The 18,442-nt window shown below is 36.3% G+C and overlaps 1 protein-coding gene across 5 annotated transcripts in view; it reads right to left on the reverse strand.

The window, feature by feature from the left end:
• The window catches only part of LOC127877522 (cotranscriptional regulator FAM172A homolog), a 37,691-nt gene extending 24,750 nt beyond the window's left edge, over positions 1-12,941 (reverse strand). For 2 of the 5 annotated variants that reach the window (XM_052423459.1, XM_052423458.1), the window contains exons 1-6: positions 12,785-12,941; positions 9,839-9,874; positions 4,798-4,816; positions 3,324-3,374; positions 1,622-1,722; positions 125-190 (exon numbers count right to left, since the gene is read on the reverse strand). In XM_052423459.1, coding sequence (XP_052279419.1) covers positions 125-190; positions 1,622-1,722; positions 3,324-3,374; positions 4,798-4,816; positions 9,839-9,874; positions 12,785-12,883 — 372 coding nt within the window. In that variant the 5' untranslated portion in view covers positions 12,884-12,941. The remainder of the gene's footprint in view (positions 1-124; positions 191-1,621; positions 1,723-3,323; positions 3,375-4,797; positions 4,817-9,838; positions 9,875-12,784) is intronic. The other 3 variants (XM_052423461.1, XM_052423462.1, XM_052423460.1) reach the window with 3 other exon arrangements.
• Positions 12,942-18,442: the final 5,501 nt, after the last annotated feature.

Below are 18,442 nucleotides of genomic sequence, written 5' to 3' on the forward strand. Positions count from 1 at the left end.
TTGTAGTGGAAGTATGTTTATGAAGGATTATTGTAATGTGTAAGTTGACAACACAATAAGTAGAAATTTGAGAACAGTGTTGCTTTAGCGAGCTTTTAAAATTGTTGCCATAAAACATACTTACAGGAAGGTAGGTCCTCTGCAGCTTGTACTCCTTTTCCAGCATTTCATACACTGTATTGGTGATAACCTTCATAATAATTTAAACATGGAATTATGAAACACATTTTTCTCTCATAATAGAATCCATTTCAATGAACCTGCGTAAGTAAAGTTTCTTAAACAACAGCATGAAAAATAATTCTAGGCATTGATTTTTTGTGAATAAGTTGCATTGACTTTTTTGTTGCTAGCAAATAAAAAATGCTAAGTAGCAATGCTTTGCACACAATAAATTGGTATTTTCTTTTTATTACATGTATGGAAAGCAAGAGGCTGAGGGTCAATATGAATAAGACAAATCTCTTGATCACCGGTCCCGGACTGAACCTTCTGCATGACGTGGGAGCATATACCTCTGCAGGAGTGGGAGTGAACTCGATTGAGTGTACCCAGTTTGAACTGTGGGTGTACAAAAAGTGCAGTGGCATCAAGGGAAGAATCACCAGCATCCCGGACTATGTATGTCCGAGATACCTGGACCAGGCAAGTCCAATTGATGGAAGACCAGTTATTCTGTTGGTCGTTGATGGCTCACAGCTTGATGTTGAGGCCAGCTTCTGCTATCTGGGTGACACGCTATGTGCTGGGGGAGGCTGCGAACTTGCCATCATCATCAGATGCTGCACTGCCTAGGGAAAGTTTAAGAAGCTCCTACCAATACTGACGTCGAAGCTTGTTTCCCTTAAAACCCGTAGCAATGTGTTAAATGCTTGTGTCCGTTCTGCCATGTTACATGGTAGTGAAGCGTGGGCACCATCTGCTTCTGCTCTATAACGACTTCCTAGAAATGACTGAGCAATGGCCTGCTGGATCTGCGGCATCAAACCTGACGACGGAGTTGACACTGACACCCTGTATGGTAAACTAGGGAAACCATAAGTCACGGCATCACTGAGAGCCAGACGTCTGAGGTGGTATGGGCATGTCGAGCGTGCCACTTTTTGTATCAACTCAATCACGAAGATGGCCATTCCTGGTGCTAGAGGTAGAGGGAGACCAAGAAAATTGTGGTCTGTGTTAAGGATGACCTGCACACCTGTGGCATGGGACACACAGACCCACAGAACAGAGGAGCGTTGAAATCAGGGGTTAGACGCTCTTGCCGCCTGCTGCCTACCCCAGCTACTGGGACTTATCCCGCAGCAGATGACAAATAAACTCAGGATTAAGTCAAGTCAATATTTAACTTTGAAAAGGTTAATGTCCATGTCAACTAATAAGACCACGAAACCCTGTGTGACTTTGTAGGTGACAGCTACTGTGGCTGCATAGGACAATTGTTATGCAAAAACTCTTCATTGTTTTGATATTGTTATTCATTTATGTCACATCAGATCTGTCCAAGCTGTATTTGTTATTCCTGGTATTTAATCTAACAATTTACAATAGCTGTTCTGTATTTAGAATTCAAACTGCTGCGATATTGTTAAAATTAATTGTTTCCAGACTTGGTCCTTACCTCTCCCAAGGCATTGTAGTGCTTCTGGTTGTACGACCCATCGCCTGCTTTCACGTCAAAGTTGAACGGTTCTCCCTTCTCAATTGAACGCATTCTCCCTTCTGAAATACAAATATGGACAAAATACCATGTCAAATGAAAGGACATTTTTTAATAGTGCTGCTGATCTTAGTTGATCAAAATTTTAACCATTAGTTATATTAACCATGGTTTAAGTAAGGAGGCCATTTTCTCTTTCTTATCTGCGATGAACTTCACAACCGATGAACTTCACTACCGATGAACTTCACTACCTATGAACTTCACTACCAGAGCAACCAACTGCAGACCTCAGCCTCACTCTCGGTAAACCTGCTTCATGTCTGCACATAAGGTTTCCGTGCCAACTGTTCTTCCATTAAAAGAGACCTACTTAAAACAATAATAACATAAAAGTGGAAATTGTCTCCCCGATCAGCCTTTGCAGACAAGAATTCCATTAAGAAGAGACTTGTTTTAAATGAAAAATTACATAAAAATGGAAATGGTTGTCCCTGATTAAATTTGTCTGCTACAGAACATTTCAGAGAATTTCATAACATTGAATTGGACTATAAATCACGATAATTTACATGTATGCCAGTAAACTGCAGCAGTATAACAACAAGAGCTGTCAGAGGACAGCGCGCTCGACTATTCGAGTGCTTGACAGTATAACGTTAGCCATCATGGAAAGGGGGGAGGGGGGGGTATAATGTGGGTGTGTGGTCATTTAATATATGATATTTCAAAAATAAGGAAAACAAAAACAAAAATTTTTTTTGGGGGGGGGGATTCTGGGGTGGGGCATGGGGGATGGGTGGAGTGCATTGTGGTATGTCAGGTAAGTGTTGTTTTGTCAAAGTATGAATCAAATGTGATCATAAATAAAGAAGTTATGGCAATTTAAGCAAATGTTCAATTATCTAAGTATAAAAGGGGCCATAATTCTGTCAAAATGCTTGATACAGTTGTCTGCTCTTGTTTATAGATTGGGGTCATGTTGGTAAAGAAGTATGCAAAATATAAAAGCAATATGTCAAATGACATAGGAAATATTTGAGGTGGAACGCAAACTTTAACATAGATTTATCAATAATATGCATATTCTAAGTATAAAAGGGGCAATAATTCTGTCAAAATGCTTGATACAGTTGTCTGCTCTTGTTTATAGATTGGGGTCATGTTGGTAAAGAAGTATGCAAAATATAAAAGCAATATGTCAAAGGACATAGGAAATATTTGGGGTAGTACGCAAACTTTAATATTTGCACTCTAACGGGAACGCTAACGGGAACGCCGACGCCGGGGTGAGTAGGATAGCTCAACTATATATATTTCATATATAATAGTCAAGCTAAAAAAGTATTTTCTGGTATAACAATACAATTTTTGCTGACAATGCTCACATTTTAATCAATGAAAAAATTATCATTAATCATAAAAGCAAACGGACACTTGGGATCTTTGAACCCTCACCTGAGAAACTGTACCTCAGTGGTAAAATACTCGAGAACCCTGGTTAAGGACTACAAGGGCATGATTTGTATAAACTAAGAAGAGGAACGATATCTGATTTTATAATAAAACAATTAAAGTAAAAAATAATATAATCCAGTTATAAGTGTTTTAATGCATATCATGTTATGCAATAGTAAATCAGTCAATCTCATTCTGCAGGTACCTTTGTCAAAATGGTAGCCAAACCCTTCTAGAGTGTCTGGAAACTTAGGCTCTGAAAAAAAAAAAAAAATACAATAAGGAACCAAGTTATTAATATGTTTAAAATAAAACCATACATCTAACATATGAGCTGTGTCATGCTAAATAGGCAGATGCGCAGGCTGATCAAGAGCTAAGCCAACCGCAAATGGAACAACAACCATTTTTTGCACAACGTGAATTATGAAGAAAAATGAGGCACTGGCATTAATATGCACAAATTGTTCCTCTACTTAAATGCAAAAATACAAAGTGTTCAGAGGTAAAAGAAATAAATTTTTCATAATGTAATGTGTTTTTCCCATAATGCTACCCAGCATGATTCTTCAATCATATAAGACATAAGATATTCATAAGAAGTGAATCATCATAACTAATCCAAAATCTATAGGCTAGATCAGGTAGAAAATAAATAAAATAAGAATCTATGTTCAACAAATATACATGCTGACAATAGGTGCTGGATTGCCCATTTCTAAGCCAAAGTCAAGGTCAAAGAAAAGGCTTGGTGATGTGGGTGGACAGAAAACTCTCATAGCAACTACAGCTGTGAATGAATAAAAGTATAATTTGACAAGTTGAAGGTCAAAGCAAGGTTTGATGACAGGACTTTGCTTTTAAGTGGGAACGGGTTAACCAACAAATAGCCCATATAAATAGTGTCCGAATTGTGTCAAGGTCAAAGTGAGGTCGGGCAGTATGGGTGGGTAGAAACAGTCTTAACAAGCAATTGTATCAAAGAGTTGTTATGATTGCCTTTGGTGCTAGAGGAAACATGATCATTTATTGCAACAAATTAGGTCAGATAAAATATTAATAAACAGACAGGCCACTAACTTTACGCCTCCTGCATCAAGATGCCAGGTACATAAAAAGCAAAATTACTTTTTTTACATAACTGAAAACATATTAAGGAAATTCACAAGCCTCCTTCATTTTAATCATTTCCATCCTGGGCACGTATTAACCTATTCTTAGACTTAAGAATAAAGAATAGACTTGGAACCAAGAAAAAATGCGTTCAGTGTATGAATATATACAGGCCTTCACTGGTGATTATGGCATGAACATTATGTTCTACATGAAGAGTGATATAGATAGAGATGTTTAATGCAAAGTCTGACTCAAAGTTCAAGAAGCTCTTGAATATATCGATTTAAAGAATATTGTTTACTCTTAAACAAGTCTTAAAATTGTTTGGTGAATACGGCCCTGATGTTTTATTTTAATATGTAATCCGTTTCAAAATAAATAGTTGAACATAATTCTTTCACTTTTACTGTTTTTAGAGGCCACAATGGTGTAGTTGATATGGAGTCTGCCTAGCAATCCAGAGGTCACAAGTTTGATGCCAACTAGGAGAGCATTCTCTGGATATGTTTTAAGGCATCAAGAATTGTAAAAATAACTGTGTAAAACTAATGAAGTTTACATACCTTCACCTGTAATCATTTTCTGCAAAAAAGAAACAATAACAATTATATATGATGAAAACATTCCCTCAAAACATTAAAATACTTCAAGGGTGAAACAAGCGTTAAACATTAAATCAAACAAAGATAATTTTATTCCACGTTCATATGTACAATGCGTACTTTAATTGTTTACGTTTTAAATAATGATGAAGCATAAACACTTCAGACAGAAAAAAATCTGTTAGATAAAAATTACAAAAAATGCAGACGCTATAAGGTTTTCAACTGAATTCTCGGTGCAAATTTGATTATATATAACAGAATACAATTATAGAAAAAAATAATCATTAACAAGAAATGTGTTTGTCAGAAACACTATGTCCCCTTCTGCGCCGCTTTGAAGCTGTATATTTGACCTTGAAGGATGACCTTGACCTTTCACCACTCAAAATGTGCAGCTCCATGAGATACACATGCATGCCAAATATGAAGTTGCTATCTTCAATATTGCAAAAGTTATGGCAAAATGTTAAAGTTGGAGCAAACAAACACACAAACCAACCAACCAACAGACAGGGCAAAAACAATATGCCCCCCACCATAGTGGTGGGGGACATAAAAAGTGTCAAATATTATTATAATTATTTATTATCATTAATTGATCTTGATTATATTTTTATTGTAAATAAGGGGTTAATAATCATAAACTGTGAAAGTGTGCCATCTGTCCATCATGGCAAATAGTCAAAGACAACAGATCAGTAATAGCTTAAGGGCGAGTGCTTAACATGTGTGCCAGTGTTGACCATAACAGATGTATGTGTTTTAACATGTACTCCATATATTTGATAAAACAGTTAGTGTAAAAGTTTTTCCTTCACAGCATTTTGTATGGATTGGTATATGAAATTAAATTAAATATAACATGGATTTGCTGCTGAGATCTTATCTCATATTGTTTTTCTATTCAGTCATCCCGTTAACAGTTCATTTAAACAAGAAATATCTTAATAACCCTTGTAATTCTTTCCCTCTGAACAATTCTTAACAATTTCAAGTACACAATTTATCTATTATTCTTTATGTCATGAACTTTTGCTGAGTACCAAACTTGATAAATACCTTTTCACTACGTTGTCAGCTTTTTTCAAGGCCAAATTACTCAGGTGCATGTGGACCATAAGGCACATTAAGAGTCTTGAACATAGTATTACACTTCACAGTAATAACATTTTAATTTTAATGAAATACGAAAAACATCTAACATTTTACGCAGACAATTATTGATCTGGGCATAAACAAACCCCATTACCGGGTACCTGCGGGCATTGTAATAATTGAGTAAAAACATACAAATCAGGTTGCCTGAGACAACTTGTCAAGTCAATTGTCAATAATATTTGCAATTGTTTGACAAGCTCTTCCATACACATGTTTGACCTGTAACCTGTGGTGTGACCTTGACCTTGGCCGAAGGGATGCCAGACTTGCATGTAACATGCCATCTCCACATGGTGACCATTTATGGTAAATTTGTTTTTTAAATTGCATAATTTATTGCATATTTATGATGATGATGATGATGATGCAGTCAAAAAAATGATTTGCCAACATTAGACATTTGATGTTAGTTTCATATCGGATGTGACCTTTGACCTCTAATTGTGAATTAAACTTCTTAATTTGGCATACGGTTTTTATACATGACACACCACTTCCACATGGTGAAGATTTGTGAGAAATTATTGTAAAATTTTGAAAAAGAATGACCAAGTTAAAGTCCAGACAATCTGTTTAATGGCCAAATTCAACAATAAACCTTGAAGTGTGACCTTGACTATTGACATACAGAGGTGATAGGTACACATGACACGCTTTCTTCTCTTCAATATGCCACATGATGAACAAAAGAGTTACAGTGTGGACCAGCTGTTTTTACCAAATTTGAACTTTAATCTTAGTGTGACCTTGACCTTTTAGAAAGGGAGACAGTTATTACACAGTAACATGACATCATCGTATGAAAGTCATTTTTGGGGTAAGTTATAGTAAGGTAATGGATGACAAAGTTACAATCCGGACAAGACGTTTTATGGCAATATTGATCCTTTAGACTCTAAGAGTGGCTTTACCTTTTGAGGTTTGAACAAGAGTTTTACACCTGACACATCATCTCCTGATTGTACACATTTGAGGTAAGTTATTTTTAAATTGCATGATGAATAACAAAGTTATGGTCGGGACATGCTGCTTTACTAATCTTCACTTCTAATTGTGACCTTGACCTTTGAGGCATGGTGATGCCCGTTGCACAACAAGCCATCTCCTCATGGTGGTCGTTTGTGGTGTAAGTTATTCGTTAAATTAAAGACTGAATGACAAAGTTACTGCCCAGACAAGATGTTATATTGCCAAATAATTTTAAATTAACTTTTAACCTGTAAGGATGTATTTTAACTAGAAGGTAGGGTAGAGTTTGTTACACGCTGCACATTGTCTCCTCATGGTGAACATTTGTAGACAATTATTTTTAAATTGCAAGCTGACTGACGAAGTTACAGTCCACAAAAGAGTAGTTTAATTCCTTAATTTAACCGTTTACCTCAAGTTGTGACCTTTACCCGTGAGGTTGGGAGACGGATGTTACACATGACATGCAATCTTTTGATGCTAAACATTTGTGGTAACTAATTATAAACTAGAGCTTTGTCACAGACGTGACGTATACCCCCACTTACCGCATTGACACAGACTATTTTGCATGCTGTCTCCACAAAACAAGAGAATCTAATTTATGGCGATTTTTAAGAATTATTATGCCATTATCAGTTATGGCCATTTCGACCTTTGAACTCTTGAATTCTTTCGCATGACACGCCGTCCAATGACTGTGAACAAAATTAATGTACAGAGTCATTTTAAAATCTCACAATGAATGACATAGTTATGGCCCGGACAAGCTCATTAATGGCCATTTTTAACCAGGTTTTCCGAAGGAAAAAACTGGTTATTAGATTGGCGAATGCGAGCGGGCTGGCTGGCTGGCGGGCTGGCGGAACAAGCTTGTCCGGGCCATAACTATGTCGTTCATTGTCAGATTTTAAAATCATTTGTCACATTTGTTCACCATCATTGGACGGTGTGTCGCGCGAAATAATTACGTCGATATCTCCAAGGTCAAGGTCACACTTTGAGTTCAAAGGTCAAAAATGGCCATAAATGAGCTTGTCCTGGCCATAACTATGTCATTCATTGTGAGATTTTAAAATCATTTGGCAAATTTGTTCACCATCATGGGACGGTGTGTCGCACGAAAGAATCACGTCAATATCTCCAATGTCAAGGTCGCCACGACTAAAAATAGATTTTTTTTTAAAACAAACTTACAAAGGGGGTTAATTTTGTTTGTTCATTTCAAAAGTTCAGTTTGAGTTTTCTCCCTTTATCAGATTTTTTTTTCACAATGAAAACCTGGTATTGTAACAATTTTGTCCCTTGTTTACTTTTGAACTCCAAGTGTGACCTTAACCTTGTAGATATCGACGTAATTCTTTCGCGCGACACACCATACAATTATGGTGAACAAATGTGACAAATGATTTTAAAATCTCACAATGAACAACATAGTTATGGCCCGGACAAGCTCATTTATGGCCATTTTTGGCCTTTGGACTCAAAGTGTGACCTTGACCTTGGAGATATCGATGTTATTCTTTCGGGCGACACACCGTCTGATAATGGTGAACAAATGTGCCAAATGATTTAAAAATCTTACAATGAACGACATAGTTATGGCCCGGACAAGCTAATTTATGGCCATTTTTTACCTTTGAGCTCAAAGTGTGACCTTGACCTTGGAGATATCGACGTAATTCTTTCGCGCGACACACTGTCCAATGATGGTGAACAAAGTTGCCAAATGATTTTAAAATCTCACAATGAACGAAATAGTTATTGCCCGGACAAACTCATTTATGGTCATTTTTTATCTTTGAACTCAAAGTGTGACCTCGACCTTGGAGATCTGACGTAATTCTTTCGCACGACACACCGTCCAATGATGGTGAACAAATTTGCCAAATGATTTTAAAATCTCACAATAAATGATAAAGTTATGGCCCAGACAAGCATTTGACCTTTGAACTCCAAGTTTGACCTTGACCTTGGAGATATCGACGTACTTTTTTCACACGACACACCATCCCATGATGGTGAACAAATATACCAAGTCATTTTAAAATCTAACGATAAATGACATAGTTATGGTCTGGACAAACTTTCGGTTTAAAACACACTAATTGACCCCCTGACCTAGTTTTTGACCCAGCATGACCCACATTCAAACTTGACCTAGACATCATCTAGATACAACTTGTGACCAAGTTTGGTGAAGATCGGATGAAATTTCAGGACAGACCGACAAAGTGATTCCTATATAGCCCCCATTACCAATGGTAATGGGGTTATAAAAATTGCATTAAAGACAAAGTTACAGTCCAGATAAGATGTCCAAATGTTACATTAAACCTCTAATTGTGACTTTGACTTTTGAGGTTGGGAGATATGTATTATACATGTTGTGTTATAATGGTGAACATGTGTGGTAAATTGTGTGGTAAATTATTTTAAATTGCATCATGAATAATAAAGTTAAAGTCCCTTCAAGCTCAGATGCAAACACCCACGTTCATACACTGGGCCATTGTATCTGCTATATTGAGCTTACCTAATTAGCCAGAATTGGCACACCTAATACTAGCATTATTATTATGAAATCAACAATATATAGGTTCTTTTCTGATAAATATAACTAATATTAAGTTCTCGTTTTAATGAAACAACAGGCTTTGCAGGAAAACAGAGAAAAGCAGGGTAATGCAGACTAGAGGTGAGAAAAGAAGCCACTTAAGACTGTGTACATCTTTAAACTGTATGTTAACAATTATCTGCAATATATAAGTAAAATATGACTAATAACTGTGCTTCTGTTAAATAGTTGTGTGAACCTATCAAGCATAGGAATAAGCAAATGAAAAACAATTTCTTGCTTTTAATTATTTACCTTCATCTTTTGGATCTGCCCGCCCATTTTTAAAGTCTAAAGTGGAAATAAATAAATCATTGTATTTAAGAATATGGAAATGAATAACAGCATTAAATTTATAATGTCTGAACAAGTTTTCTAAATCTAACAAAAGTTAAATGCTTTATTGTTCATTAATTATTCATATTCATTCTTATTTCAACAATTAAAACCTTTGAAATTACAACAGCTCCAATTGCCAGCAGAATAATGTATTATAAGGAAGCTACATATTAACAAAAAAAGTGCCCACCATACACAGATGCTACTGCTTAATGCTACTGGACACATAGAATGAGTGTCATTGTGTGAATTTAATATAGTTAACACGTTAGTTAAACAAATTCACAAAGGGCAATAACTCTAGTTTCAAGCTGATAACTATTTTAGGTTTTAAGATAATAAGATATGCTGTTGGGAAAAAAAGGTTCAGTACAAAACATAACAAGAGCACCGCCTTGCGGGTGCAGACCGCTCATCTATTTTTCTTTTTAAAGGTGAAGGGACCAATTCGGCCAAATTGACAAATTGACCAATTTTCAATTTTCTAAGTATAAAGGGGCCATAATTCTGTCAAAATGCCAGTCAGAGTTACATAACTTTGCCTGCACAGTCCACTTATGATAGTTAGTAAGTGTCGCAAGTATGAAAGCAATAGCTTTGATACTGCAGGAATTAAGTGGACCTAAACACAAAACTTCACCAAATTTTCAATTTTATAAGTATAAAAAGGGCACATAATTCTGTCAAAATGCACGCCAGAGTTATCTAACTTTGCCTGCCCAGTCCCCTCATGATAGTAAGTAAGTGTACCAAGTTTGAATGCAATAGCTTTGCTACTTAGGGAATAAAATGAACCTAAACACAAAACTTAATCAAATTTTCAATATTCTAAGTATAAAAAGGGCACATAATTCTGTCAAAATGCACGCAAGAGTTATCTAACTTTGCCTGCTCAGTCCCATCATGATAGTAAGTAAGTGTACCAAGTTTGAATGTAATAGCTTTGATACTTAGGGAATAAAATGGACCTTAACACAAAACTTAACCAAATTTTCAATTTTCTTAGTATAAAAAGGGTTCATAATTCTGTCAAAATGCACGCCAGAGTTATCTAACTTTGCCTGCCCAGTCCCTTCATGATAGTAAGTAAGTGTACCAAGTTTGAATGCAATAGCTTTGATACTTTATGAGAAAAGTGGACCTAAACACAAAACTTAACCGTCCGCCGACGCCAAGGTGATGACAATAGCTCATAATCTTTTTTGTTTAAATAGATCAGCTAAAAAGGACAATAAATCTCAAAATATGGGGGCAAGAGGTATGGTTCTTGTCCACTGTACATCCCCTAAATGAGGTCTACCTACCAATCAAGTTTCAAGTTATTATCTTTTTTAGGTTTTGGAATTTGGTTCCCATAAACATTTAATGGAACAAAAAACAAGGGGCAGTATTTCAAGAGCCATATCTACAAAAAACGTGGACATTAAACATGGCCTTCATTTAATGCTAATTAACAGTTTTAGAAAGTTTGGTGACAATCTGATGAAAACTGGTAGAATTAGAGAGCAGAAACCAAAAAAGAAGAATGGCACAAAAACGCAGTTAAGGACGAACAGTGCAGATACTAAATTACCCCCTTTGGGGCATAAGTATTTTGCATGCTTTCTGCAATGGATGGTTAGCTACAACACAGGTGGTTAGCGTGTGGCTATGATATTAATTAGTGAAAACATCATTTTGAATGATAAATAATCATATTATAACGAAAATTAACTTTTCTGAAAAAAAATATTTCACTATCAAATATATATATAACAAGGTATGCAACTCAAAATCACCCCATAACGGGGTGCATCGCTTTGAACAGCCATATCTTCATCAATTGTGCAGCGATTTTCACGATCTCGGTCTTATTCAACGCAGAAATGAATTTCCTTTCTGGAAATGTATATGTCTTGCAATATTTTTACAAATGCTGGGTCAACTTTTAAGAAATAACACGATACACAACACGCATGACCCAGTTGACAGTGATCATGTATTCTTTATGAATGAAATCTCCAGTTGTAAAGACACACCTCCGCATTGGACCAATGAAATCACTTGTATGTTTAAAATGTCAGTTAGTTGAAATGTATGTAAACAAAGGTTTCAAACGGCGCTGGACAGTTAGTCTTGATGCAGAATGTAACGACAAGAACGGTAATAATGTTTTTTCATACGTTTTATTGAATTATGGTATCGAACTACATGAACTTTGTAGGGAAGTTGCCCTTTACTCCGTGAAGATTTCAGTCTTAAAGACAGCATGATCACTGTCAACTGGGTCATGCGTGTTGTGTATCGTGTTATTTCTTAAAAGTTGACCCAGCATTTGTAAAAATATTGCAAGACATATACATTTCCAGAAAGGAAATTCATTTCTGCGTTGAATAAGACCGAGATCGTGAAAATCGCTGCAAAATTGATGAAGATATGGCTGTTCAAAGCGATGCACCCCGTTTTGGGCTGATTTTGAGTTGCATACCTTGTTATATATATATTTGATAGTGAAATATTTTTTTTCAGAAAAGTTAATTTTTCGTTATAATATGATTATTTATCATTCAAAATGATGTTTTCACTAATTAATATCATAGCCACACACTAACCACCTGTGAGCTACAATACATTAATACAAATGCTCTTTTCAGTATCAATAATTCTGACATAATTCCACTGGCATATCAGTGTTCTTGGAGGGTCATATATAGTTGGGAGTTTAAATATTGCAACTATTTCACACTTGATCCGTGTTCAAACACTCGAGTTAAAACAGATTGGGGTTTTCCATTTAAATTCATACATGCAGCAAATGAGAACAGCAATGCAATCAAGCAATCATATACATTCAACTTCGCATATAAAACAACGGACATAAACCTGTAAAGCAGCGCTGTCAAATTGAAGTATGAATAATATATGGAAAAACAATATAAAACGGAAGGCAATGCTTGATCGCAATTGACAATATACCACCATGACATGAGGAAATAATTGTTTGGGTGGGTTTTCCCGAACAAGGGCGTCAAGCGATCGAGATTATTGTATAGGCTACATTGCACCTATTATTGGTTACACATGGGAATATGAAGTCTTTACGGCAAAGCTGTTTAACACAGCTTCTCAACTTAGCTGACCTTTCTAAGCATCAAATTAACTTTTAATAAAAATATCCCGCCTGTAGGCCAGACACTTTTCGTAACCGAAAACGTGCAATCTACATACAGTTATCACATTTACATTATAATATATAAAATAATATACACAGATTTCATGAAGGCGTTCGACAAGGTCCCACACAAAAGATTAATATATAAATTGGAAAAGTATGGTATCAGCACACAAACATGTAAATGGGTATAGAACTTTTTAACCAACCGTAAACAAAGGGTAAAAATCTATGGGAGCTATTCACAATGACACGATGTCACCAGCGGCATTCCTCAGGGTTCCGTTCTCGGACCTATCCTATTTGTGGTGTTCATAAATGACTTACCAAAATGTGTGAACTCTAGCGTTTTTATGTTCGCTGATGATACAAAGATATTCCGCGAGATTTCCACCAAGGATGATCAGTTAAATCTTCAAGAAGATTTGAATAAACTTTTTGAGTGGAGCAATAAAGGGCTGTAAAAGTTTCACCCTGACAAGTGAAAAATACTGCAAATATCAACAACACAAAAACAGAAATAAGATCATACACTATGCCAAAATATGAAGGAGGCCTCGTTTCTCTAAAAAGAGTTGAAAATGAAAAAGATGTTGGTGTAACAATAAACACAAAACTGAAATTTGATGAACACATACAAAACCAAGTAAATAAAGCTAACAAAATGATGGGATTAGTAAGACGTTCATTTAAATTTCTAGATATTGGAAGCTTCAGATTATTATTCAAGTCCATTGTTAGACCACATCTGGAATATGCGAGCAGTGTATGGAGTCCATCAAAAATGAAAGACATTGATATCATTGAAAACGTCCAACGTAGAGCAACCAAAATGTTACCAAACCTTAATGATATGTCATACGAGGAAAGACTTAAATTTATTAAACTACCCACTTTGAAATTTCGCAGACTACGGGGAGATGTGATAGAAACATACAAGATCTTGAATAATATCTATGACAAAAGAACAACAGCTGGAATTTTTACTCTGAACACAAATATAGGTCATCCCTTGAAACTTTTATAACACAGATGTACACGTAACATTCGCAAGAACTTTTTCTCAAGCCGTATTGTAAACATGTGGAACAATTTATCGAGTGCTGTCGTCACAGCCAAGAACACAGATACATTCAAAAGACGCCTGGATAAACATTGGATCAACCACCCGATGATGTACGACTATAAATGTGACTATAATACAATATTAACCGGAAGCAAAACACAGAGACTACTAAATAGTGAGGACGAAGAAGAGGCCACTACAGAGGTTCCAAAGACCTGCGGTGGTAAACCACCTAAGGTAACCTAAGGTAAGGTAATAGGTAATTCAATTGACTTTCTATTTTGTGAAGTATAGGATATGAAAAGGGATACTACAGTGCGTTTTGCAACGCTGTAAACTGCGTGATCAGCATGATTTTTTGTATTCGGCGTAGCTGTTTAAGCCAGCTTTTCACCTTACATGACCTTTGTAAGTGTCCAATAAAATTCAACTAAAATTTCCCGCGGCTAGATACGAATGAATGCACTTCATTTATTCAATTGGCTGATTTGAACATTTACCACCAGAACATTGGAAACATGACCGCGTCTTTGTAACACTGTTTTACTGCGTGTTCAGCATGAAACAATTTTATCTCTATTGAAAAGGCTTGATAGATATAACAGTTTTACACTCAACTCTCGACATCAATACAGTTTGTGCGTGCACCTTTTATTTTCAGAGGATTGCCAGCGCCAGAGCGTTTGTACTTAAAGGCTATGTTATCATATTTAGTAATTACTTCCATATTCCTGTCTGTGAACTAGTATATTTAAGTTCATAAAAGTATCGTTTTTCCCTATCCTGATATTCGTTTTGGCCAAACCATTTTAAATTGTTTTCGAAATTGAACATTTAACATGTAAAAGTATAAAGGTTTAAACAAGCTGTCGCTCCAGCAGTGAAAGCGCGGCCTGCCTATAATGAATTGCATTCCAACCCGCAAGGTATCAGGGTCAGGTCGCGGCCAGTACAATAATCGTTTTAAAATATAGACGCTATCGCGTGAACTATGTGAACTGGAATTTTCTTTTAGACAAGAAATATGTTAAATGAAGATATTCAGCGATATAATTATGGTATGGCAATAATAGATTCTTAATGTGTTTTCAACAGTACCATGATAAATATTATTTTGATTAATTTAACAAGAACTATTCCACCATATTGACTAATGTATTAAGCATGAGCGCAATGATTCTCGATACTGTTAATAATCGAATCAAATAGCAATGCCCGACAAACCACTAAAGCAGGTTTGTTCGAAGAACGCGCGCATATATATTTAAAATATGTACGGATACTTCGCGTGTGGCCGGTTGACTCATATGTTTTAATTTTCTTCCATTCTTCTTTTGTTTTTCTGTTTTGTATCTATAGGTTTATGACCAGCAATATTTAATAATGTAAAATGAGCCGCGAAAACTCCGCGTAACATCCCGTACTGCGTGTGATGCAGCTAAGAACTGCACAGAAAAAGACATTCTCTATCTTTGATCTCATTCATTGAACTCTTTACCTTTCACCAACTCCTACCACAGTCAACGCCGTATATCTTTTTTTTAAAGATATTTCTTGTATCGAATGAAAGGCTTGATGGATAGAACAGTTTTACACTCAACTCTCGACATCAATACAGTGTGTGTGTGTGTGTGTGTGCGTGCGTGCGTGCGTGCGTGCGTGCGTGCGTGTGTGTGTGTGTGTGTGTGAGAGTGTGTGTGTGTGGGGGGGGGTGGGGGGGTGGGGGTGTGTGTGGGTGTGTGTGGGTGTGTGTGGGTGTGTGTGGGTGTGTGTGTGGTGTGTGTGTGTGTGTGTGTGTGTGTGTGTGTGTGTGTGTGTGTGTGTGTGTGTGTGTGTGTGTGTGTGTGTGTGTGTGTGTGTGTGTGTGTGTGTGTGTGTGTGTGTGTGTGTGTGTGTGTGTGTGTGTGTGTGTGTGTGTGTGTGTGTGTGTGTGTGTGTGTGTGTGTGTGTGTGTGTGTGTGTGTGTGTGTGTGTGTGTGTGTGTGTGTGTGTGTGTGTGTGTGTGTGTGTGTGTGTGTGTGTGTGTGTGTGTGTGTGTGTGTGTGTGTGTGTGTGTGTGTGTGTGTGTGTGTGTGTGTGTGTGTGTGTGTGTGTGTGTGTGTGTGTGTGCCTCTTTATTTAAAAAAAGATTGTAACGCCAGTATGTACATAAAGGCTTTGTTCTCATATTTAGTAATTACATATTAAACACGTTAAAGTATACAGTTTTAAACAAACTGTCGTTCCAGCAGTTTAAGCGTTACCTTAATCTAATGCATCGCCTTTCAAAACGCAAGGTATCAGGGTCAGTTCGCGGTCAGTAAAAAGATCTTTATATAATATAAAGTCTGTCGCGCTAACAAGGTGAACTGGACTTTTAGATTGACCAGACATATTTTAAATGAAGATATTCTGCGATATAATTATGGTTTGGCAATAATAGATTTTAAATGTGTTCTAAACAATTCCATGATTAATACTATTTTTTTTATTAATTTAACAAGAATTATTCCACACCATATTGGCAATTTATAAGCATGAGCGCGATGATTCCCGAAACTATCAGCATTCGAATCAAATAAAAATGTCCAACAAAACCATTGAAATAGGTATGTTCGAAGAACGCGCATATAAATATTTATTTAAAAAATGTACGGATAATTCTCGTGTGGCAGGTTGAATCTATGTTTTCATTTCATTTCCATTCTTATTTTGTATTTCTGTACTGCATCTATAGATATATGATCATTGATATCTAATAATGCGAAATAAACCACGAAATCTGGCGTAACACCCCGTAATCGATTTGCGTGTGATGCAGTTTGGAAGCGGACAACGACTACGAGCGAGGCCTGGTATTGTTTATGCGCATGGGGGTGGGGGGGGGGGTATGGTAAGAGGATTAAGGTTAGGGTTAGAGTTAGGGGTCGGGTTTTGGTGAGGGTTAGCCTTAACCTAACCTTAACCCTAACCCGACCCCTAACCCTAACCCTAATCCTAACCCTAACTCAGGGTTATCTCTCCTATACCAGGCCTCGCTCGTTGTCGTTGTCCGCTTCCCGATGCAGTTAAGACAAGGACGGTAAACCAACTTATGAATCCCCAATAGCGATACGCTTAAAATTATAAGCTGTACTTCCGGAGATACAATAAGCTGTCAAAATGGAGCCTAAACATGTGAGTTGTTTTGATTTTCACAAATATGCTCTACTGGTAGACCTTTACTCCCAAAGAGCTCAATGCTATTCGAGCACACACACATTATTTATGGTAAATTTGAACTTAATATACCGGTAGATAATTCTTAAGAATCCGTCACATTTTACGTTTTCATCGAAATTCTTACTCGTAACTGTCGGATATTTTATCCATTTTGCCATTTTTCAATATATTACATTGTAAGCGACATCACGATCTTCTCCTTTGTCGCAAATCGTTTTGGAACGGCCACAATTCACCAAAATCTAATCGTTACACAATATATTAGTAGACCTAATAGCCGCCATTTCTTGCTGCACAGCAATATAACTCGACCCCCAACAACTTATGTATCCCAATTAGGTGTTGATGAATTGTGGCCCTTCCAAAACGATTTGCGACAAACGCCAACCACAATCAACGCCATATATCTTTTCTAATACATTTCTTGTTGATAATATGTTTAGTTTGTAATTTTAAATGTCATTCTTTACCATGGCCAAGCTTCTTTCCAATATATATCGTACATAGTATGGAATCTAAGGCCGTAATCTTATGAAAAGAAAACAATTAAAATAAAACATTTTCTTTTGGAATTTCACACCAGCATCAACTTACATGGGGGCTGACATTTTTAGTACACAAAAAGATGTGACGTCTCAAAACCCGCAGTATCTTAATAAAGTGTACAATAGAGTTTGTCTTATTTATTACATTAATATAAATTCAATTTATGCAAAAACAAAACATTGTGTGAACTGCATTTAAAAAACTACATGTATATGCATCATGCACTCAAACATGTCTTCTTATTAACAAACTATCTGGACCTTACGGCGAGCACATTTTCATAAAACTTGATCAACATTTCAAAGCCATTGCAACAATGAGAAGACCATGTGCAGAAGGCAGGAATGTGTCAAGCTGGCTGAATGTCAATGTCACCAATCAAAGGTGATTAAAGGAATATCGCTGTCTCTTCAAACTCGTGTTAAACTTTCTATTTCTCTGTAGCATTAATAAGTCCTCTTCATTAAAATTCTGATCATCTAAATTAAATTCTGATAATTATTGATACGGTCACAATTTCATGTTCTTGTATTTCCTGGATGGATTTAGATAACAT

The sequence above is a fragment of the Dreissena polymorpha genome, chromosome 4 (genome assembly GCF_020536995.1).
Source record: "Dreissena polymorpha isolate Duluth1 chromosome 4, UMN_Dpol_1.0, whole genome shotgun sequence".
NCBI lineage: Eukaryota > Metazoa > Mollusca > Bivalvia > Myida > Dreissenidae > Dreissena > Dreissena polymorpha.